The sequence below is a fragment of the Ranitomeya imitator genome, chromosome 7, assembly GCF_032444005.1.
Source record: "Ranitomeya imitator isolate aRanImi1 chromosome 7, aRanImi1.pri, whole genome shotgun sequence".
In the NCBI taxonomy this organism is placed as follows: domain Eukaryota; kingdom Metazoa; phylum Chordata; class Amphibia; order Anura; family Dendrobatidae; genus Ranitomeya; species Ranitomeya imitator.
The window spans coordinates 45,468,500-45,492,100 of record NC_091288.1 but is presented as its reverse complement, the minus strand read 5'-3'; the positions used below and the strand labels follow the sequence as shown (position 1 = coordinate 45,492,100).

The following is a 23,601-nucleotide window of genomic DNA, read 5'->3' as shown; positions in this document are numbered from 1 at the left end:
CACAGTCTTGCCTAAAAACACAGCCATGAATAAAGAGTGGTACCAGAATGTCCTCCAAGAGCAACTTCTCCCAACCGTCCAAGAGCAGTTTGACGCCCAACAATGCCTTTTCCAGCATGATGGAGCACCTTGCCATAAAGCAAAGGTGATAACTAAATGGCTCATGGAACAAAACATAGAGATTTTGGGTCCATGGCCTGGAAACCCCCCAGATCTTAATCCCATTGAGAACGTGTGGTCAATCATCAAGAGACGGGTGGACAAACAAAAACCAACAAATTCTGGCAAAATGCAAGCATTGATTATGCAAGAATGGACTGCTATCAGTCAGGATTTGGTCCAGAAGTTGATTGAGAGCATGCCAGGGAGAATTGCAGAGGTCTTGAAGAAGAAGGGTCAACACTGCAAATATTGACTTGCTGCATTAACTCATTCTAACTGTCAATATAACCTATTGGTACTCATAATATGATTGCAATTATATTTCTGTATATGATATAAACATCAGACAAACACTAATAAAAACCAGAGGGCAGCAGATCATGTGAAAATATAATTTTGGTGTCATTCTCAAAACTTTTGGCCATGACTGTAGATAACACAGGATCCACCATTCACAATAGGGGATGTCACAGCTCACCTCCTCCCCCTGTTGTACAATGACCAATAACACCTCTAGATGACACCAGATCCACCATTTACAATAGGTCATGTCCTGACCAACTCCCCTCCTGTCAGAAGGACATTTGCCTTAATTAAAGAATGCTGATTACATAAGTTTAGACGAGTCAGCCTTTAGTTGCTAGTGTCCATGAGGCTTTACTGAAAGCAAAGGAATGAAGAGTTTATATTAGGCCTAGTGGCAAGTGTGAAAATTGAAAGTTTTCTGAATTATTTTTTTCTATAGATCATGATCTGAAAATAAAAAAGGAAACAAACAACTGATTTATTCAGGAGGTTTCTTTCTGATGACACATTCCCTTTAAAGTCTAACAAAATCAGATAGCGGTAATGTCTACAACATAAGTTCCTTATCGAAACTATATTCACAGCAAGACTTGGAAGGCCGATGTAGGTTAGAGGAGAAATACCACAACACGGCATTAACATTTTATGTATAAAGGTTCATTTCCTCTTCAACACAACTGGCAAACAGTGGGGCAAGTCCTGCGCGATCAGTGCTGCTTTTAAGAAACTCTTCTACCTCCTCAATTTTCTTTTTTTCGAAATGTTTCATCTTCTTCAGCAACTCCTTAGGTAAAAAAATAAATAAAATAGGATTTATTTAAACACGACGTCGTACCACCACTTCCTGAATGCAACTTTCTACAGACCATTATGAGCCTGTCCTGTTTACAGAATACCTATCCTTTCATTCATTTTATTTTTTACATAACGGGTACTATTTATTATGTAGCAGATCAGAGGGTATCTGGGGTTCAACAGCCCAATTCATCACTCAAATAAAAAAAAAAAAAGTTCTGCTGTGTAAGAGCGCCACGGAAAGTCTATGAATCTGTGGACAGAGTGGAGTTTAGGCTCAGGTTTTTGTGCACCAAACTTATCCACTTAGCCAAACATTATCAATTTTGTCTGCTGAGCAAAGAGTCTTTGAGTGATTGTTAGGGGCTCGCGGTAATTATATTATCTGCTACACATTAGGTAGTAGCATTTATGGAAAAAAAAAAGTTGAAAATGATAAGTACTCTTTCAAGGGTCTTACCCATTTTTAAAACCTGTTTAGATCTACAAGTTTTTGCCGCTGTCTGTTTGCAGCGTTGACGCGACACCGCTGCAGCCAATAACCGAGCTGAGCGGCTTGAGCAGAGAGCCAGCGCCACTAAGCGCAGTTCTTTGTGCCATCTATGCAACATTAAGACACAAGGAGAGCAGCGGCAGAGACAGTTTTACTCCCCCTCCCAGGTTTTTTTTTTCCAAGAACCTCAACTTTCACTCCGTAAATGTGAATGGGGGTTATTCCTGCACACGTGCATGGATTTCTGGAATCCATTTTCAGATAAAGGGAAATGAGCCACAGAAATGTTTGGCTACAAATCTGCAGTGTGTGAATTCGTGGTTATAAAGCGTAAATCATCACATCCCCCTTAGACCGGTTATATTGTACCTGTGATGTCTTCATGGACACGAGTGCATCTTTGTGTTTCTTGTATAGTTCATGGCTCCTGTCGGGCTTCTTTTGGAATCTTGGCTTTTGTTTGACGGGGTCATCGGCGCCAAATAGGGGTGACGCTGTTCTTACAAACGGAGCAATCTGAGGCACAAAGATGAACGGCTTGAAAACAGATCTAGAGAAAAACAATAATTTAGTAAGCAGAGAGAGAACCAAGTTTATGGTTTATCGAACTAAAGGCGTCCACTAAATCCATAGAAGGGATGGTTCTGTAAGAGCAAAAATGTCGGCTTTATATAAATAGGGTATTGCACCTGAATAAGCAGGACAGATCCATCTTGCCTTTAAAGTGTCCCTCCAGGTTCACAAGTAAATGATTATAGTGCGGTAATATTCTAGTAGCGATGATACCTGCAGCACGGACCCCCGCAAGTCGTCTGCGGGCTACACTAAGTGGTGTCCGTCCACTGCCGAGCTGCTGTCCTGAGCGCTGGAGTGAGCGTCCTAGGATTATACCGCACTCACTTCCACATCGAAAACGGTATCAAATAGGAGATATGGTGGACGTTCTTAAGCTTCCAGATCTTCTCAGGTCCTCACTGTTTTCATGTGCTTGTGGGTGTAAATAATATTTACCGTATGTAGCCCATGACCTCTATTATTTTTGTATTGCGATGAGGGGGTAACCCTAGTACCGCTAACATTATGACCTGACATCTGCCGAGACGCATGCAATAGGCCATCAATGTTCATGTTCTGGACGACCCCTTTAAGAATTAATGGAGCGCAGGTCTCTGGACACTTTAATGCCCAAATATCTAAAATTCCCTTACCACTATTAAAAAGGAGTCCAAGAAACCACAGCATCCGGAGTGAGCGCATGAGCTGGGATTGAACTTGGACCGTGCTGTCCTCTAGCGATGGCTCTCAGAAGTTGACCAACACCAAAAAAAAAAAAAAAAGCGTACACTCGGCCAAAGGATGGTCATAAAGAGTTCTGTGCCCCCACCCATTTTTATTCTCTATTGATGGAGAGGAAATATGCACTTTTATAAAATCGCCCCACTTTCCTTTCTGTAATTTTTAAAATGGAAAAAAATGACTATATATTAATAAATAAATATAAATGTCATCTTTAATTTTAGGCCTTTTAGAGATCATTTCATTTTGCTTAACTGTTCACAATAATAGTAATGTTGACCAGGGGTGCCCAAACTTTTACAGGCCACTATCTCTCCTCTGATTCTGGTTTTGGATTCAACCCTCAACATTTCTATAATAAGCATTCCCCTAAGAAAGGCTTTCACATCATCCCATAAGGGGGAGGCTGAACAAACACTGAAATCAAATTATGACGTGCACGCATATTAGAGCACATATATCAATTCTGCCCTAATTTGTAAACCAAAAACTTTCTTTTGTGATCTGTACTGAATTTATTACGTGTTTTAGACACTTTACGACTTGTCAGAATAATGGGCCGTGGTCTCGCTGCATGAAAATGTGGCTTATCAGAAAGGGGTCATGGCTTAATGTCCAATATAATGCGCCAAAATTGTGGTGCTGTATAAAGTAAGCAAAACGTATAGGTGGCATACACAGACTAGAAAGTCTGAAAATTAAACAAGATTTATCAAACACCCCCCCCCCCCCCCCCCAGATGAAGTAGGGTCGAAACGCGCGTCAGGGTCTGAGGTGGAGGCTGATGTGGTGACACACAGTCTTATTATTTTGGGTATGTCTGAATAATAATGTATCTTTGTTTTTAATGATTGATTTTATTTTTTGTGTATAACATTGCACCTAATTTCTATATATCTAACTTGCAGAATTTCATTGTAATTAAAGGGAACCTGTCACCTGAAAAAACGCTATTAACCTACAGATAAGGGGCTAATCTGCAGGTTTAAAGTGTGGTGAGCCTGCCTGGCACGGCACATAGACCCACACTGCTGGGAGGAAATTAACGTTAGTCCTTCCATCAGTGTCCCGGTTTCAGTCATAGATCTGTGTATATAGAGCGGCAGCTGTAACTGCACCCCCGCACTGACTAACACCCGGCCCTTATGCTGAGCTGCCGGGGTGCGGCAACACAGAATAGCGACTGAACCTGTACAGGCACTGCGCCGCCGGCAGAAACCATGATGCTGCCGGGAGAAATAACGTTAATTTCCTCCCGGCAGCGGGGGACTAAGTGCAGGCACCAGGCAGGTTCACAATGCTATTAACTTGAAGATCATTGCCAGATCTGCAGGCTAACATTGTTTATTCAGGCGACAGGCTCCCCTTAGCCCATTATCTACCAATGTCCTTTTTTTGGGACGCCTAATCTTTAGCTTCTAGCAACTAAGATTTTATAATTAGGTCCAATTTTTTGTGTTGTGTTTGTAAAATGAATGTTTTCAAAATAGGAAATCATGTCATTGTCATTTTTAATGGAATATTGGGACGCCCTTTTCTGAAAAATCCGTACTTGTAAAAATTTTAATTTGGCAAGTAATGGGTTAACTTTGTGGCTATCTGCCTTTACATACCGGTTATCAGTACTACTTGGTAGTATTCTGCCATCTGGTGGCTACCTTTGGTATTGTACTCTTATTTTGATTATTTTGTGTTGCTCATTGGCCTCCCCTTGCTTTCATTGCTCCTTGTTTTTATGATTAACTTTTCAGTCAACACTTATGATATATTAATATTTAGCAAACGCTATGATAAATTGTGCATTTTCAGACTGCCTTGCCTAAAAAAAAAAAATCAGACATTATTGATATAATACGATACACTTTATTGATACCATAATTTCCCACGGGATCAATAAAGTGTATCGTATCAACTATGGATGCAATTTTTCAATAAGAAAACCAAAGAAAAGGAATTGCCGGGGCATAATGTGATGTAGGGAGAGCGAGTATCTGCTGATGACCTACCTGGCAGGGTCAGGGGTTCCAGTGAAGAAGTGGCAGCATGGCTGGCTCGGATCCTGCGGCAGAATGGAGACCATACTTCCAGTTGTCATAAATCCGCCCTCCATGTTGATGCCACTTGGCTTGTCTGATAGGATTTCCATCATGGCTTCAGCTGTCAGGTTTCCTAGAAGATGTATGATGGATTCCCAATAACCTCATGGAAGTCCCGTGTTGCCAGCATTTATATATAATGATATCAGCCAATATAATAGCACGAATGTGGACAAACCCGTACAATCCTCTTTACAATAAATAAAATGCAAACATCAAATACGACCAATTATTATGCAGTTTATGTAGTTGGGACCTGACGGAAATGACAGCAAAAGCCGATTGTTTGGTACAGAGACGCACTTATGTAACTTACCTTTATATTTCCTGAGCAGTTTGTAGCCTTCACAAAATCTGTCCCCAGAGGACGAAGATCTGGATGGGTTGAAATAGGAATACACGGCTGCAAAATTAAATTCTTTTCTTCCATCCCACCAGCCTTTCGTCTTTGCGTACTCCCTCATTGCAGGGTGCTCACGGTCAATTTTGGTGGTGATGGACAGGTTGTTGGATATATTCTTTATACCTTCTTTATAAAAGAAAAGAGTTAGATAATATCATTCAATGAAAGGTTTTCATGGAAAGTTCATAAGGGTACATGCTAAATAGGAGGGTCTACTTATAATTATATAATTAAAGGGGTGTCCGGGACTAGAGACGGGTTTGCCCCCTGCTGTCAGATGCACGGCTGTGATGAGCGGAACAGTGGCATAGATTACCGCTGGGCACCGCATATGGCAGTCTGAGGAGCTGGCACACATCGGAAGGCAACTATAAGCATTGGACTAACGTCAGACGAACCCACCGATATCGATGGGTTTAGCCGACAGCCTGTGGGGGCCCCCTGACAGATGATGTCAGGGCAGAGACTGGTCCAACAAGTCTGCTGGTGGGAGATAAGCCGCCACAAGCGATGTCTCTCCTAAAGAACATGAGAGCACTCAGCAGAGTAAGGGCTCCCACGGATGTAAGAGTTGGGCGAGACAGGCGCAGACCGAACAATCAGCTGTCTACATTGTATGGGGGACTTTAGGTAAAACAGGTGGAAGCAGCCAAAAAGGAGGTTTACTATGGATTCTCCAACTATTATTCCATTTTATATATTACCATCTAATAAGTCGCCTTTGCGCTGCACCCATTACTTACCGTCCACTTTCTCCGCGGCCCAATACCGGCCGGCCGTTTCCAGGATCCACGCACTCCTCCTGTCGGCTATGAGGAAGCTGTTGTGATAAGTAAAGGACATCGGACTCTCCATGCAGTTGCCGCCTTGACCGTATTTTTCTAACAAGCCGACGATCACATCCAGCGCTCCTTCAGCCGTGTCCGCCCTCTCCAGACCTAACCTAGAGGATACACATCGGCATCACAAGAACCCGGTCTCTGCTGCTTCTGACAGTAAAAGTAACGCGTTCACTCCCCGACCTGACCAGGTCCATGCCCAGAAGAGCCTCGTCATCGTCGATCTCCTCTTTACCCCATACGGCTTCGTTTCCGATACACACGCCCAATTCGTTAGCTCCCATCTCCGCTCCCCACAGCCAGGATGGGCGACTTAAAACCACCGCGTGGGTCTTCTCCGCTTGTTCGATTTCGATGTACGTGCACTGGGAGCAAAAGTAATATTATAAATGTAAAAAAAGGAGCAATATGTCATATATAACCTATGTACAATCACATGGCATCAAAGCTCCACACCTGCAGTAACAAAAGTATTTGCCCCCCAAGTCATGATGCCACTGTATGAAAGAGGTCTGCAGCGTCTCTGGACTTGGCCCCCGTTGAGCACATCTGGGGGCGTCATTAGTCAGCAATTGCCAAGGGCATATGGACACATATCAGAGCCCTATAGACACGTTTTGCGGGTACTCCACAAGTTAGAAACTAGCCGACAGCACATCAGATATGGGGATGCAAGTCCTAACTCCACTGGACCCAATGGAAAAGTACGTACCAAAAAGAAGTGAAGGACAGCATTCAATCTGGGTGAAATATCAAAAAAGTTCTTTATTCTGCCAATTGTCACAATAAAGAACTTTTTGATATTTCTCCCGGATTGGATGCTGTCCTTCACTTCTTTTTGGTACGTTTTGCGGGTACGTCAGCACCTCGCCTGCCACATGCGCTGATGTACACGAAGGACGCAATGTGAACGGGGCCTTGTAGTATCAGCCAAACCCAACTTTTTGTTATTTCCTATAAATCTTCTATGACCTTGTATTTACAACTAAAGTTGTAACTTTTTTTTATTATTATTTATTTACGTATTTAAGGTATTTATTTTTCTTGATCCAATTAATATTTTATTTAAAAAAAAAAAAAAAGAGTCAATAATTTCCATACCTCTAGTTTCTCTCCGGGGGCATAAGATTGTCCTGGGAAATACACGATCTCCTGGACTTCATCACTCGGCCTGTCGGAATTTTTTCCGAAAATAATTCTGTTGCCAACTGTTGCTGGTGGAAAAGCAATGAAGGTGTCACAGGAGCAGGGATCCATCTTGTCACTATAGTCTGCAGGTGAAAAGAATAGGAAAAAATAATGAGTTTTATATTACTCTCCCTGTCTGATAACAGCAGAGTCCGATCACTTTGTTTTATGATGTTATCGTACAATGTTCTCTAATAATGCCCATTAATGCTGGATGTATGAAATACAAAAACATTCATGCCCCAACCCTAATGATTGTGTTGTTTTTTTTTTTTTGTTGTTTTTTTATCATTTTGCTGCTAGTCCATCAACATTCATTCTTAAAGGGGCGGCCCATAACTTGCATTCATCTACACATTGAATTTTGCCGATTGCTCTTTGCTGCCACCTGCTGGCGAAGTGTACCACTGCATCACACAAAGTAGTCATTGTCCTATTTTACTCCATACACTCACTGATAAATGCAGACCAGCTCCTCCTGGGGAAGTATGAGGCTGACCACAGCTTATCCTGGCAATAGTGTCTGATTGTCAAGCTAGACCTGCAGTGATGAACTGCGGCTTCTTAAAAACAAAAAAAAAAATTCCCATTAGTGACCACCTATATTAGTTTTACTATGGGTGGTCAGAGGCTATTTTTTTCTAGGTGCCTTAAAATAACAGCTGCATGGAGAAAAAAAAAAAGTGGGCTCTGGTGCCACTTGGTCCAACTCTACATAAAACTCCAAAGTCCTCAACATGTTTGAAGACGGGTGCAGAGCTGAGCAGTGGAGTGGGCGCTGGATCCCCCCATGAAGAAAAGGGATACAGATACTGCTGAAAAAAAAAGTCATAAAAAAAAAGTCTGCTTACATTGATTTTGGAGCAGATTCTGATGTAAAAGTCACACAAAAAAAACACTTAAAAACTAACTAAACATTTATAACTTTTATTTAAAGATATGAGTGCCCTTAAAGAAAGGGAGAAGGGTTCAGGTCCTGAGACTCGAAATCTCCCCAAAGAGGGGCAGGGCTCAAGGGCGCAGACACGGCAATGAAGGATACAGAGGCTTTATAGCCTATACATCAGCTTCATAGCATATGCTCCCCAATGAACCCATACCCCGCTGTGTGCATGAAATCCTGCATGGTGCACCTTTTGGGGAGATTTTGGGTGCTAACATATTAAACACCTTCTTCTCCACGGTATTCACAGTGGAAAATGAAATGCTAGGTGAAATCCCAAGAAACAATGAAAACCCTATATTAAGGGTCACCAGTCTAACCCAAGAAGAGGTGCGAAACCGGCTAAATAAGATTAAAATAGATAAATCTCCGGGTCCGGATGGCATACACCCACGAGTACTAAGAGAACTAAGTAATGTAATAGATAAACCATTATTTCTTATTTTTAGGGACTCTATAGCAACGGGGTCTGTTCCGCAGGACTGGCGCATAGCAAATGTGGTGCCAATATTCAAAAAGGGCTCTAAAAGTGAACCTGGAAATTATAGGCCAGTAAGTCTAACCTCTATTGTTGGTAAAATATTTGAAGGGTTTCTGAGGGATGTTATTCTGGATTATCTCAATGAGAATAACTGTTTAACTCCATATCAGCATGGGTTTATGAGAAATCGCTCCTGTCAAACCAATCTAATCAGTTTTTATGAAGAGGTAAGCTATAGACTGGACCACGGTGAGTCATTGGACGTGGTATATCTCGATTTTTCCAAAGCGTTTGATACCGTGCCGCACAAGAGGTTGGTACACAAAATGAGAATGCTTGGTCTGGGGGAAAATGTGTGTAAATGGGTTAGTAACTGGCTTAGTGATAGAAAGCAGAGGGTGGTTATAAATGGTATAGTCTCTAACTGGGTCGCTGTGACCAGTGGGGTACCGCAGGGGTCAGTATTGGGACCTGTTCTCTTCAACATATTCATTAATGATCTGGTAGAAGGTTTACACAGTAAAATATCGATATTTGCAGATGATACAAAACTATGTAAAGCAGTTAATACAAGAGAAGATAGTATTCTGCTACAGATGGATCTGGATAAGTTGGAAACTTGGGCTGAAAGGTGGCAGATGAGGTTTAACAATGATAAATGTAAGGTTATACACATGGGAAGAGGGAATCAATATCACCATTACACACTGAATGGGAAACCACTGGGTAAATCTGACAGGGAGAAGGACTTGGGGATCCTAGTTAATGATAAACTTACCTGGAGCAGCCAGTGCCAGGCAGCAGCTGCCAAGGCAAACAGGATCATGGGGTGCATTAAAAGAGGTCTGGATACACATGATGAGAGCATTATACTGCCTCTGTACAAATCCCTAGTTAGACCGCACATGGAGTACTGTGTCCAGTTTTGGGCACCGGTGCTCAGGAAGGATATAATGGAACTAGAGAGAGTACAAAGGAGGGCAACAAAATTAATAAAGGGGATGGGAGATCTACAATACCCAGATAGATTAGCGAAATTAGGATTATTTAGTCAAGAAAAAAGACGACTGAGGGGCGATCTAATAACCATGTATAAGTATATAAGGGGACAATACAAATATCTCGCTGAGGATCTGTTTATACCAAGGAAGGTGACGGGCACAAGGGGGCATTCTTTGCGTCTGGAGGAGAGAAGGTTTTTCCACCAACATAGAAGAGGATTCTTTACTGTTAGGGCAGTGAGAATCTGGAATTGCTTGCCTGAGGAGGTGGTGATGGCGAACTCAGTCGAGGGGTTCAAGAGAGGCCTGGATGTCTTCCTGGAGCAAAACAATATTGTATCATACAATTATTATTAGGTTCTGTAGAAGGACGTAGATCTGGGGATTTATTATGATGGAATATAGGCTGAACTGGATGGACAAATGTCTTTTTTCGGCCTTACTAACTATGTTACAGTGGGGGGTCTCAGAACTCAGACTCCAATCAATCTGTTTGCAAAACAAAAAACAATCTAAAGAAAAAAAAGTTAAATTACTCTATAAGTCTCCTATTGGACCCAACTTTACAGCACATGGCGCTGTTTTTTTTTTTTTTTTTTTTTCACCCAAGTTTTTTTTCAGTGTGGCGAAAACATAACACTCCAAATTAATTTTATGAATCAACAGAACAAAAAAACATCCTATGCACCAACAAAAAAAAAAAAAAAACACGCCTAAAAATGCTCTAAAAACTTGAAAAAAAGGTTATATAATTACTGGACAAGCATTCTTCAAACAAAAAAATCCATATGACAAACAAACAAAAAACTTAGTGTGAACATACCCTTATAACTAAGGAAATAAAACACAGCTAGCAATGAAAGGGCTATGCCAATAACAGCTATATACTGCCTAGGCATAGTATATACCGGAAATGTCTGATAGGTGCCCTCATTATTTCCATGGGGACGCACTAGGCCCTGCGCATGCTGTAATGTAGAAGCTGTGACAGGCACAATGTAAAGAGGTTCTCTGGTTATAGGATATTGATAACCATTAGGCGAGGTCATCAGTATCAGATCACGGGGGTCCGGGACCCCCACCAATATGCTGTCATTCACTTTGGTGATGGCCATAGCTATATATTCTATGTAGTTGAACACTACAGCGCCGATCAATATGTCGCTGCAGCATCTATTCTCTGGAATAGACCACAGGGGATCGGGGCAGGTGTCGCTCCCAATATCCTGTACGGAGGACGGATCTACAGCTTCATGTGAGTGGAGAACCCCTTTAAATACCCGGCGCTGCTACATGCATGTACACAGCTCTGCTGTATGCACAGTGCAAACACAGCTCATATACCGCAGCGGGAAGCGCTCCAGCTATTGCCTCCATTATATTCAGTAGCTTACATGGCATGCTGGGACTAGTAGTTTCACAAGAGCTGGAGAGCCACAAGCTGCAGACCACTGCTCCCCAGCAAAGCCCCCGGCCCATCCATGCAGGCAGCTACTATATATATATATATATATATATATATATATATATATATATATATATATATATATATATACACATATACATATACACACACAGCGACAACGTATAGACCTTTGTGCTGATGCTCTGACACTTCACAGTCACGTACAGCCGGGCGGCTCCGCTCACATAATCTTCAGCATTAGTTGTCCTCCCTCTGCAGCCAGTAATCTGGGCTAGAACAGAGGGGAGGGAAAGGTGGCTTCTGTCCCAAGTCATGTGGCAAGGCTGCGGGCTGGTATTTTTAGTCTGGGTAGAGCCCAATAACCATGGACCTTGCAGGCTGATAATGTCAGCCCACAGATGTCTGCCTTACCTTTCTTACATGGGTCCATCAAGTTCCACCTTTCTCCACCAATTCTACAATTCATCACCAAGTTATCTATAACCCGCAATGTTACATGTATCAAGGAACTCGTCCAGCTCTTGTATAAAAGCTGTTATAATGTCGGCCATTACTACCTCTCGGGCATTCCACATCTCACTGCTCTAACTATAAAGAACCCTTTCCTGTTTAGCTCCTATTTTCTTCTACCCGTAATGAGCTCTCCCTGGTCCCCAGTATGGTCCTTGGAAGGACCAGGCCATGTGTCTTCCTCTGTACTGGCCACACATACCTTATATCTATACATGTAAATGAGATCTCCTCAGAGATGTTTTTTTTCTAAGCTAGACAAGCCCCACTTTTCCAACCTCTCCTCATACGAGAGGCCTCCATCCCTTGTAATAATCTAGTTTCCGCCTTTGAACTGATTCTAACTTCTGAATGTCCTGTTTAAAAATGTGGAGCCCAAAACTGGATCCCGTATTCTAGATGTGGCCTCACAAGCGATTTATAAAGGGGTAACAATACGTTGGGATCGCGGGATTTTCACTCTTTTTATACACCCTAAAATCTTGTTTGCTTTAGTAGCTGCTGCTTGACATGGAGTACTGCGGCTTAGCTTACATGTAACCAGAATACCCAAGTCCTTCTCCTGTTCGTTAGTCCTGGGTATACTCCCATTTAATGTGCATGCAGCAATAGGATTGCTCCGTCCCAGGTGCAATACTCTACATTACACCTCATTTGCCAAGTGTTTGCCCATTCAGTCATCTTATCCAGATCACTTTGCAATATTGTAATGTGAAGATCAGATTTTAGTATCCTACATAGTTTGGTGTCATCAGTGAAGATTAATACTTTATTCTCAATCCCATCCACAAGCTCATTAATAAAGAGGTTAAAAAGAATCAGTCCTAGCACAGATAAGCATGTACAGATATTAATTATGTAAACGGGGGCAGGTCAGTGAGGGATCAGTGACCTGTCAGCAGTCCGCATTATGAATAATCAGAGCACCACATGAAGACCCCCACAGGCCGCCCCGGAGCATGAGCATATCATTAACTACAAACTGAAAATAAGGATTACACAACAACCACAAGACAGATTTCATCACCAGGTATCATTGTAATCAGTATAACGGCGCCGACCTGACACTGTGTGTAGGTTACTGAGCACCATCCTGCTGACAGGTTCCCTTTAAGAATCTGTTAACGTCTTCTCCCACCCCTAAATTCATTATGATGCTATCAAGGATTTATAACTAGGAATGAGCAGACCCGTGGAAGTTTGGTTTCTGGTACCCGACCCGAACTTTATTCCAAATACCAGTTGGGGTAACAGAAAATACCTGTACTTGAACCAGAACCCCATTGAAAACGGGGACCTGGACTTTTAAGCTGGAAAATGCTCTCTCCCTCCAACAGACTTCCCCCGGAACTCTGAACATTACAACGGACTTGCGGGAGAACCCCATGTTTGGCATCAGACACTAACTGTCCGGTACGAACGCTGACGTTTCCACCTCGGGTCTGCTCATCTCTACTTATAATGAATGGGGGGAGCACAGGACAGGGACTAAGGCTATGTGCACACATTCAGGATTTGCAGCAGAAAATTCTCTGTCCTAATTTAATGTCCTAAGGAAGAACGCTGCATAAAATACATTTTTTTGCCATAGTTTTACATGTTTATGTTGCGTATTTTCCTCCACTTGTTTGTATGGGTGAAAGACGCTGCAAGAATTGACATTATGCAGATTTTAATCTGCAAGGAAAAAGTAGGCAGCGTGTGCATGAAACTTCAGGGACATCATTCACTTCGCTTGTACTGTAAAACCTTATATATTTTCTGTAACAAAAACGCAATGTGTGTATATTGCTTTAAAGTTAATTGGGGAGAGTCACAGAGAAGGAATAATTTATATTACTGGGTGAAGCAGATTGTAGTTAATGGGGGGCACAGTGCAGCTTGTCACTTTATATTTTGACTGGAGCGTGGCTAATAGTGTATTAATGGTGGGGTCCATATCTGTATTCAGGGGTGCAGTGCGGGGGAGACATGTATGTATACAATGTACAGTATGCGACCTTGTTATTTCAAGGCTGCGACGATCATCGTGACAAGAGGAGTCGTGGCCGGGAGGTGTTGACATGAAGGTCTGATCAGATGGAGAACAAACAGCAGAAAATGACTAATCAGACGAGATGTCAGCGATAAGTGCCTGGATGTAGATATTATTCTGCATCTGCACTGTGACGTGGAGTGATAATGTTATCTGTGAAATCCCTGCGGCCACATTCTCACATTTGTGTAAAACAGGGGTGTCAAACTGCCTTCCTCAAGGGCTGCAAACAGGTCATGATTTCAGGATTTCCTTGTACTGCACAGGTGATAATTTAATCACCAACACACATAATGATTACAGCACCTTGTGCAAAGCTAAGGAAATCTTGAAAACACGCATGGTTTGCGGCCCTCGAGGAATGCAGTTTGACACCCCTGGTGTAAAATGTCCGTGTGCAGCCAGATTTTTTATTTTTTGTTTTAATTGGACGGCTCATGAACTCTTAGTTTCATAGATACATTCACACATCCATGAAAATCACAGCTGAGAATGAGATCCGCGAGGGTCAGAGAATGTTCAGTTCTGATCCGATGCTGAATGCGTCTGTAAAGGCGGACAGCACATCGACCATGCACACGGATACACAAATGTAGCCTTATTATGTATAGCACAGTCCCTTAGTATATAGTGTACTCATTTATTATGCATGGCACCATCCTTAGTTACATAGTTTCATCTTATGTTAACATCGTCCATTATTATGTACCATCCTTTGTAGTAATGTATGCGGCAGTCCCTTAACATATAGCTTTCTCTCTGTTATATACAGCACCGTCCCTTACATAGCATATTCTCGTTGTTTCTGTTACTCAAAATGCCCTCTCTTTATTACATAGTCTGCTCTTATTAGATATAAAAGGACTGCTGATGGGGCAGCATCTGATTAGAAGACCAGTCCACCAGCTCCTCCATCAGCAGTTATTGAGTTATACATCCAACGACAGGACAGCATGTAATAAAAAAGAGGGTGCTATATAATCCGATATGTAAGGATGGTGCTGTACATAACAAGGGATGGGACTGTGTAATAATGGACGGCGCTGTATATAACAAGAGAGGGCATCGTGTAATAAAGGACACTGCTGTATATAACAAGGGAGGGCACTGTGTAATAAGGTATGGTGCTGTATATAACAAGGGAGGGCACAGCATAATAAGGGACAGTGCTGTATATAACAAGGGAGGGCACTGTGTACTAAGGGACGATGCTATATATAACAAGGAGGGGCAGTGTAATAAGGGACGGTGCTGTATATATATCACGCGAGGGCACTGTGTAATTAGGGACAGTACTGTCTATAACAAGGGAGGGCACTGTGTAATAAGGGACAGTGCTGTATATAACATGGGAGGGCACTGTGTAATAAGGGACGGTGCTGTATATAACATGTGAGGGCACTGTGTAATAAGGGACAGTGCTGTATATAAAAAGGAAGGGCACTGTGTAATAAGGGACGGTGCCGTATATAATAACGGAGGCCACAGTATAATAAGGGACAGTGCTGTATATAACATGGGAGGGGCAGTGTAATAAGGGATGGTGCTGTATATCTCACGGGAGGGCACTGTGTAATTAGGGACAGTGCTGTATATAAAAAGGGAGGGCACTGTAATAAGGGACGGTGCTGCATATAACAATGGAGGGCACTTTGTAATAAGGGACAGTGCTGTATATAACATAGGAGGGCACTGTGTAATAAGGGACAGTGCTGTATATAAAAAGGGAGGGCACGGTATAATAAGGGACGGTGCTGTATATAACAATGGAGGGCACTGTAATAAGGGACAGTGCTGTATATAAAAAGGGAGGGCACTGTGTAATAAGGGACGGTGCTGTGTATAACAAGTCAGGGCATGGTATAATAAGGGACGATGCTGTATATAACACGCGAGGGCACTGTGTATTAAGGGATGGTGCTGTATATAACATGTCAGGGCACTGTATAATAAGTGACTGTGCTGTATATAAAAAGGGAGGGCACAGTATAATAAGGGACGGTGCTGTATATAACAAGGGAGGGCACTAATAATGGACAGTGCTGGATATAACAAGGGACAGTGCTGTATATAAAAAGGGAGGGCACTGTGTAATAAGGTATGGTGCTGTATAAAACAAGGGAGGGCACTAATAAGGGACAGTGCTGGATATAACAAGGGAGGGTACTGTAATAAGGGACAGTGCTGTATATAACAAGGGAGGGCACTGTGTAATAAGGGACGGTGCTGTATATAACAAGGGAGGGCACGGTGTAATAAGGAACGGTGCTGTATATAAAAAGGGAGGGCACGGTATAATAAGGAACGGTGCTGTATATAACAAGGGAGGGCACGGTATAATAAGGAACGGTGCTGTATATAACAAGGGAGGGCACGGTATAATAAGGAACGGTGCTGTATATAACAAGGGAGGGCACGGTATAATAAGGAACGGTGCTGTATATAATAAGGGAGGGCACGGTATAATAAGGAACGGTGCTGTATATAACAAGGGAGGGCACGGTATAATAAGGGACGGTGCTGTATATAACAAGGGAGGGCACGGTATAATAAGGGACGGTGCTGTATATAACAAGGGAGGGCACGGTATAATAAGGGACGGTGCTGTATATAGCAAGGGAGGGCACGGTATAATAAGGGACGGTGCTGTATATAACAAGGGAGGGCACGGTATAATAAGGGACGGTGCTGTATATAGCAAGGGAGGGCACGGTATAATAAGGGACGGTGCTGTATATAACAAGGGAGGGCACGGTATAATAAGGGACGGTGCTGTATATAACAAGGGAGGGTACTGTAATAAGGGACAGTGCTGTATATAACAAGGGAGGGCACGGTATAATAAGGGACGGTGCTGTATATAACAAGGGAGGGCACGGTATAATAAGGGACGGTGCTGTATATAACAAGGGAGGGCACGGTATAATAAGGGACGGTGCTGTATATAACAAGGGAGGGCACGGTATAATAAGGGACGGTGCTGTATATAACAAGGGAGGGCACGGTACAATAAGGGATGGTGCTGTATATAACAAGCGAGGGCACGGTGTAATAAGGGACGGTGCTGTATATAGCAAGGGAGGGCACGGTATAATAAGGGACGGTGCTGTATATAACAAGGGAGGGCACGGTATAATAAGGGACGGTGCTGTATATAACAAGGGAGGGCACGGTATAATAAGGGACGGTGCTGTATATAACAAGGGAGGGCACGGTATAATAAGGGACGGTGCTGTATATAACAAGGGAGGGCACGGTATAATAAGGGACGGTGCTGTATATAACAAGGGAGGGCACGGTACAATAACGGATGGTGCTGTATATAACACGCGAGGGCACGGTGTAATAAGGGGCTATAATCTACATAATAACTGAGACTACGTAAGATTATATATGCGTGTGTATATCTATATAGCTGTAGCTTTGTTGCTATAAAAGGCGGAGGGGCCCCGAGCTGTCAGTGTCAGCCCCGCACCTGCAGCACACGCTGACGATAGTCATGTGACATCCCGCATGTTTATACTCACCCCCAAAGGATCAACCGTGACTCACACCAAGGTCCGCCTGCTGCACCCTGTCACACCCCCAGGACCACCCTGTAGATTGCCCGCTGCTGCCCCGCCACGTGTAGGCTCTCTCTCCACACAGCCCGTATCTGAGTGCACCCTGCTCCTACTCTCTGTCAGCACTACGCAGAACGCCCAGCATTAGCGACACACTCGTTATTAATTATATGGAGTCACGTGACTTTCGCAGCCACGTGACCTCTGACGTCTGTTACGCGGTAGCAACCACTAAAGACTGCATTCCGGAGCTTGACTCCTCCCACTAGGTGATCACGTGGTCATGACGTCATCAAAGGTCCTTCCGCAGTCCAGAATCTCACTCCTACCCTGAAGGAGGAGGAGTTTCTGTTCGGTTGATGCTGGTGGCCGCGGGACGTGGAGACGCCGTCCGTAGCCTTATACCTGTGTGTTACGAGGACCGGGCCTCCTCCGGGGACGCTCAGTGACCATGGGGAAGTCGTTTGCCAACTTCATGTGTAAGAAGGATTTCCATCCTGCCTCCAAGTCCAACATAAAGAAGGTGAGCGGTGTCCGGGGCTCCCGGTAAGGAGTGCGGGCCGGGGAGCGGTGTTCGGGGCTCCCGGCGAGGAGTCCGGGCCGGGGATGTGGCGAATTGCTGCATTATTTATCACGGGAGGGACATATAGCATCTCCTGGTGTGGTAGCGTCACATGACCCCTTCTACCCAATCAGCAGCTCAGAAATGATCATGTGACTCTTTACCTCCAGGTCTCCTAGTAGTCACAGACTGTGACTAGAGTTGAGCGACTTTGACCTTTTTAGAGTCGAGCCGGGTTTCGCGAAACCCGACTATCTCAAAAGTCGGGTCGAGTGAAATCGCCCGATTATGACGTAAAGTCGGGATCGACCGAAACACGAAACCCAATGCAAGTCAATGGGGCAGCATAGTCGGTAGTGAGTGGGGGCCAGGAAAACACCTAGAGTGCCCATTTTAATGTCAAAACCATCCATTCTTCTTAATGAAGCTTGTCAAGCGTAATTTACCTTATAATAATTGGAAGGCATTTGAAATTGGGGGTCATTTGGCTAAAGTTGTGGTGGGTAGGGCTGGTTCAAGCAATTAGTGGGCCCAGGAAATCTGGACCACGTCACGGCAGTGGAGCAGGGAGAGGTAAGTATTTCAACTTTGCAAGTGCTGTGATCCTGAGCAAGCAGGGGGGGCCCACTCGTTGGCATTGGCACTGGCACAGGGCCCCTCAAAGTACAGCGGTGTGTTTGCACGGCGGGGGCGCCTCCCACCGGCAGCAACACTTTTGCGTACCATGAGAGGCCCTGTGCCAGTGACGTCGCCAACTAGTATTCCTCCCCCCACCTGATGAAGGAACCTGCACTTTCATCTGCACCTTCCTGTTTGTCCCCGTGTAAGGTGGTATGGTATGCGGGAAGGGGGACCTGACTTTCAGCAGGGTCACAATCTTGCAGTGTAGCGTGCACGGGAAATGTTGCGTTATGGGTCAATGTACCAGCAGACTCATCTATCACTGGCTTGGCAATGGGCAGGATGAGGAGGAAACACAGATATAGGCCCAAAGAATAAAGTGGGCTAAATGCAGTTCAAAATTGGTAACACAGGACTAATCAGGGGGCATTGCAGTGGAGGACAACTGGAATGAGAGGCTGACACAGAGAGTAGGCCCAAATCAGTAAGTAGTCGAAATGCAGTTCAAAATTGGCAACAGTAGTAAACAGGCGGCACAGCTTTGTTCAGTGGAGGAGAACAGCAAGGAGTGGCAGACACCGATAGTAGGCCCCAACCCAACTAGTAGGCCAAATGCAGTCTAACATTAACAACTACTTAACGAGCGCCTGAAAACGGAATTTCAGGACAGGAAACCAGGAGAACAGCAAGGAGCGGCAGACACCGATAGTAGGCCCCAAACCAACTAGTACGCCAAATGCAGTTGTTCCGTTTAACCACAATTTAATGAGAGCCTGAAGATAGAAGTTCAGGAAAGGCAACCTGGAGAACACCTTGGAGTGGAACACACCATCTCTCTACACCCCATACCCAATTTGTAGGCCTAATGCAGCGTAGTTTCCAACAACTACTAAACGAGAGCATGATCATCGAAGCATTGGCGAGGAAACCTGGGGAAAACCTTGGAGTGGAACACACCATCTCTCTACACCCCATACCCAATTTGTAGGCCTAATGCAGCGTAGTTTCCAACAACTAATAAACGAGAGCATGATGATCGAAGCATTGGCGAGGAAACCTGGGGAACACCTTGGAGTGGAACACACCATCTCTCTACAGTGGAACACCCCATCTCTCTACACCCCATACCCAATTTGTAGGCCTAATGCAGCGTAGTTTCCAACAACTACTAAACGAGAGCATGATCATCGAAGCATTGGCGAGGAAACCTGGGGAAAACCTTGGAGTGGAACACACCATCTCTCTACACCCCATACCCAATTTGTAGGCCTAATGCAGCGTAGTTTCCAACAACTACTAAACGAGAGCCGGAAGATCGAAGCAATGGAGAGGAAACCTGGGGAACACCTTGGAGTGTAACAAACCATCTCTCTACACCACGGAAGGGCTGATTCTTAGGAAGGAAGGCTGTCGGAAAGAAGCAGGGCGCGTCCGAGTGTGACTATATTCTTATTAGGTATATACTCACCCTCGGACGCGCCCTGCTTCTTTATTTGTAATGAATGTTTATTTGCAATGTGGTTTTGACTTACTCTATTTTTTTGGTAAATAATGATTTTATTATTTTCATTGTTTTGCATCTTCTTGGCAATAATATAAAGAAGACGCGACAGGACAACACTCGGTGGATGCCATATCTGTGTTTAAAATTGAAAAAACCTTTCAGTTAACTACTTGCAGGAGAAAGTTATTGTAGCTGGTGGCCATTTTTAGTACTGTACCAGATTTTTGTTGTGTGTTTGTTTTTAATGTTAAAATGTCTGCATTTGATATCTCACCAGTATTTTCTTTTTTATAAGCAAAATACTTATTTTTATATTTTCTGATGTTGGTTCCAGGGGTACACGGCCAGCATTGGTCTGGTCAGTGGAGGCCTAGTGGAAGGAGTGACCGCAGACAGGCATCGAAGGCCTAAAATAATAACACATGGCTGTAGGCAATTTTAAATTGGTTACAGGGGTACACGGGCAGCAGTGGTGTGGTCAGTGGAGGCCTAGTGGAAGGAGTGACCGCAGACAGGCATCGAAGGCCTAAAATAATAACACATGGCTGTAGGCAATTTTAAATTGGTTCCAGGGGTACACGGGCAGCAGTGGTGTGGTCAGTGGAGGCCTAGTGGAAGGAGTGACCGCAGACAGGCATCGAAGGCCTAAAATAATAACACATGGCTATAGGCAATTTTAAATTGGTTCCAGGGGTACACGGGCAGCAGTGGTGTGTGGTCAGTGGAGGCCTAGTGGAAGGAGTGACCGCAGACAGGCATCGAAGGCCTAACATAACAAAAATGTCAATACAATGGTATTGTCAGTGGCAGGCATTGAAGGATGTCAGCGCATAGACTAAACATTGGTGGAGCTGTGAGATAATTTTGCAAGTGGTAGAGCACTGTTTGAGCTGGGGTGGGGGGAAACTGTCTTGTGGCCGGCGGTACAGGCCCAGGGCCCCTCATATTACAACGGTGTGTCTGACGTTGGGTGCGCACCACCACCGCCAGAGACACTTTATTGTACTAGGAGGGACCCAGTGGCAGTGCCGTCGACCAAAAGCGGGCTCACCCACCTCTTCAGACAAACTGCACTCTCACGGGTGCTGTCGCCAAGTGTCGATACCACGGCCCCGTGTGGGGAGTTTGGCCATTTAGTGAGGTGTAAACATGTCGTATGCTGGACAATCAGGTGCAGAAAATTACGAGATTGGAAAAGGCATTCAGAATAGTCCACAGGCAAGACCTTTTCATAGGAAAGCTAGGTGTCAGCCGGGCAAGGTGGGGCAAAAGATTTCGAAATCCAGTTGTGGTTCATTTTAATGAAGGTTAGATCATCTACATTTTGGGTAGCCAGACGAGTCCTTTTTTCTGTTAGTATTGAACCTGCAGCACTGAATACTCTTTCTGATAGGACACTAGCTGCCGGGCAAGCAAGCTCCTGCAATGCATATTCTGCCAATTCTGGCCAGGTGTCTACTTTTGATGCCCAGTAATCAAATGGGAATGACGGTTGAGGGAGAACATCGATAAGGGATGAAAAATAGTTTGTAACCATACTGGACAAATGTTGTCTCCTGTCACTTTGAATTGATGCTGCAGTACCTGTCCTGTCTGCGGTCATAGCAAAATCACTCCACAACCTGGTCAGAAAACCCCTCTGGCCAACGCCACTTCTGATTTCTGCCCCTCTAACTCCTCTGGTCTGCTGGCCCCTGCAGCTCGTGTGAGAACGATCACGGGCGCTGTGTGCAGGGAATGCCAGAAGCAAACGGTCAACAAGAGTTGATTGTTTGGTTGCTAATATTAGTTCCAAGTTCTCATGTGGCATTATATTTTGCAATTTGCCTTTATAGCGAGGATCAAGGAGGCAGGCCAACCAGTAATCGTCATCATTCATCATTTTAGTTATGCGTGTGTCCCTTTTGAGGATACGTAAGGCATAATCCGCCATGTGGGCCAAAGTTCCAGTTCTCAAATCTGCGGTTGTGCTTGGTTAAGGGGCAGTTTCAGGCAAATCCACGTCACTTGTGTCCCTCAAAAAACCAGAACCCGGCCTTGCCGCGCCACCAATTTCCAGTGGCCCCGGAAAAGCTTCCTCATTAAAAATATAATCATCCCCATCATCCTCCTCGTCCTCCTCCTCCTCTTCGCCCGCTACCTCGTCCTGTACACTGCCCTGGCCAGACAATGGCTGACTGTCATCAAGGCTTTCCTCTTCCTCAGCTGCAGACGCCTGATCCTTTATGTGCGTCAAACTTTGCATCAGCAGACGCATTAGGGGGATGCTCATGCTTATTATGGCGTTGTCTGCACTAACCAGCCGTGTACATTCCTCAAAACACTGAAGGACTTGACACATGTCTTGAATCTTCGACCACTGCACATCTGACAACTCCATGTCTGCCATCCTACTGCCTGCCCGTGTATGTGTATCCTCCCACAAAAACATAACAGCCCGCCTCTGTTCACACAGTCTCTGAAGCATGTGCAGTGTTGAGTTCCACCTTGTTGCAACGTCTATGATTAGGCGATGCTGGGGAAGGTTCAAAGAACGCTGATAGGTCTGCATACGGCTGGAGTGTACGGGCGAACGGCGGATATGTGAGCAAAGTCCACGCACTTTGAGGAGCAGGTCGGATAACCCCGGATAACTTTTCAGGAAGCACTGCACCACCAGGTTTAAGGTGTGAGCCAGGCAAGGAATGTGTTTCAGTTGGGAAAGGGAGATGGCAGCCATGAAATTCCTTCCGTTATCACTCACTACCTTGCCTGCCTCAAGATCTACAGTGCCCAGCCACGACTGCGTTTCTTTCTGCAAGAACTCGGACAGAACTTCCGCGGTGTGTCTGTTGTCGCCCAAACACTTCATAGCCAATACAGCCTGCTGACGTTTGCCAGTAGCTGCCCCATAATGGGAGACCTGGTGTGCAACAGTGGCAGCTGCGGATGGAGTGGTTGTGCGACTGCGGTCTGTGGACGAGCTCTCGCTTCTGCAGGAGGACGAAGAGGAGGAGGAGGGGGTGCGAACGGCTACAGCCAATTGTTTCCTAGACCGTGGGCTAGGCAGAACTGTCCCAAACTTGCTGTCCCCTGTGGACCCTGCATCCACCACATTTACCCAGTATGCCGTGATGGACACGTAACGTCCCTGGCCATGCCTACTGGTCCATGCATCTGTTGTCAGGTGCACCTTTGTGCTCACAGATTGCCTGAGTGCATGGACGATGCGCTCTTTAACATGCTGGTGGAGGGCTGGGATGGCTTTTCTGGAAAAAAAGTGTCGACTGGGTAGCTCGTAGCGTGGTACAGCGTAGTCCATCAGGGCTTTGAAAGCTTCGCTTTCAACTAACCGGTAGGGCATCATCTCTAACGAGATTAGTCTAGCTATGTGTGCG

At 44.6% G+C, this 23,601-nt stretch overlaps 2 protein-coding genes across 3 annotated transcripts in view; one reads left to right on the top strand and one right to left on the bottom strand.

Annotated features, from left to right (window-relative positions):
• Positions 1 to 922: 922 nt before the first annotated feature.
• On the bottom strand, positions 923 to 17,743 carry SCRN3 (secernin 3). 2 transcript variants are annotated; one of them, XM_069733172.1, is made up of 8 exons: positions 17,502 to 17,743; positions 7,492 to 7,661; positions 6,574 to 6,755; positions 6,295 to 6,494; positions 5,465 to 5,677; positions 5,059 to 5,221; positions 2,126 to 2,306; positions 923 to 1,252 (listed from the first exon to the last, which is right to left on the bottom strand). In XM_069733172.1, the coding sequence occupies exons 2-8, from the start codon at positions 7,645 to 7,647 to the stop codon at positions 1,112 to 1,114; spliced, it is 1,236 nt and encodes a 411-aa protein (XP_069589273.1). In that variant the 5' UTR covers positions 7,648 to 7,661; positions 17,502 to 17,743; the 3' UTR covers positions 923 to 1,111. The 2 variants fall into 2 exon arrangements, with proteins under 2 accessions (XP_069589273.1, XP_069589274.1); XM_069733173.1 differs by having other exon boundaries at positions 5,465 to 5,674; positions 17,502 to 17,673.
• Positions 17,744 to 17,821: 78 nt separating this feature from the next.
• Positions 17,822 to 23,601, top strand: part of CIR1 (corepressor interacting with RBPJ, CIR1) — a 42,892-nt gene continuing 37,112 nt past the window's right edge. Inside the window, exon 1 of the mRNA XM_069733171.1 lies at positions 17,822 to 18,060. Coding sequence (XP_069589272.1) covers positions 17,989 to 18,060 — 72 coding nt within the window. The 5' untranslated portion in view covers positions 17,822 to 17,988. The remainder of the gene's footprint in view (positions 18,061 to 23,601) is intronic.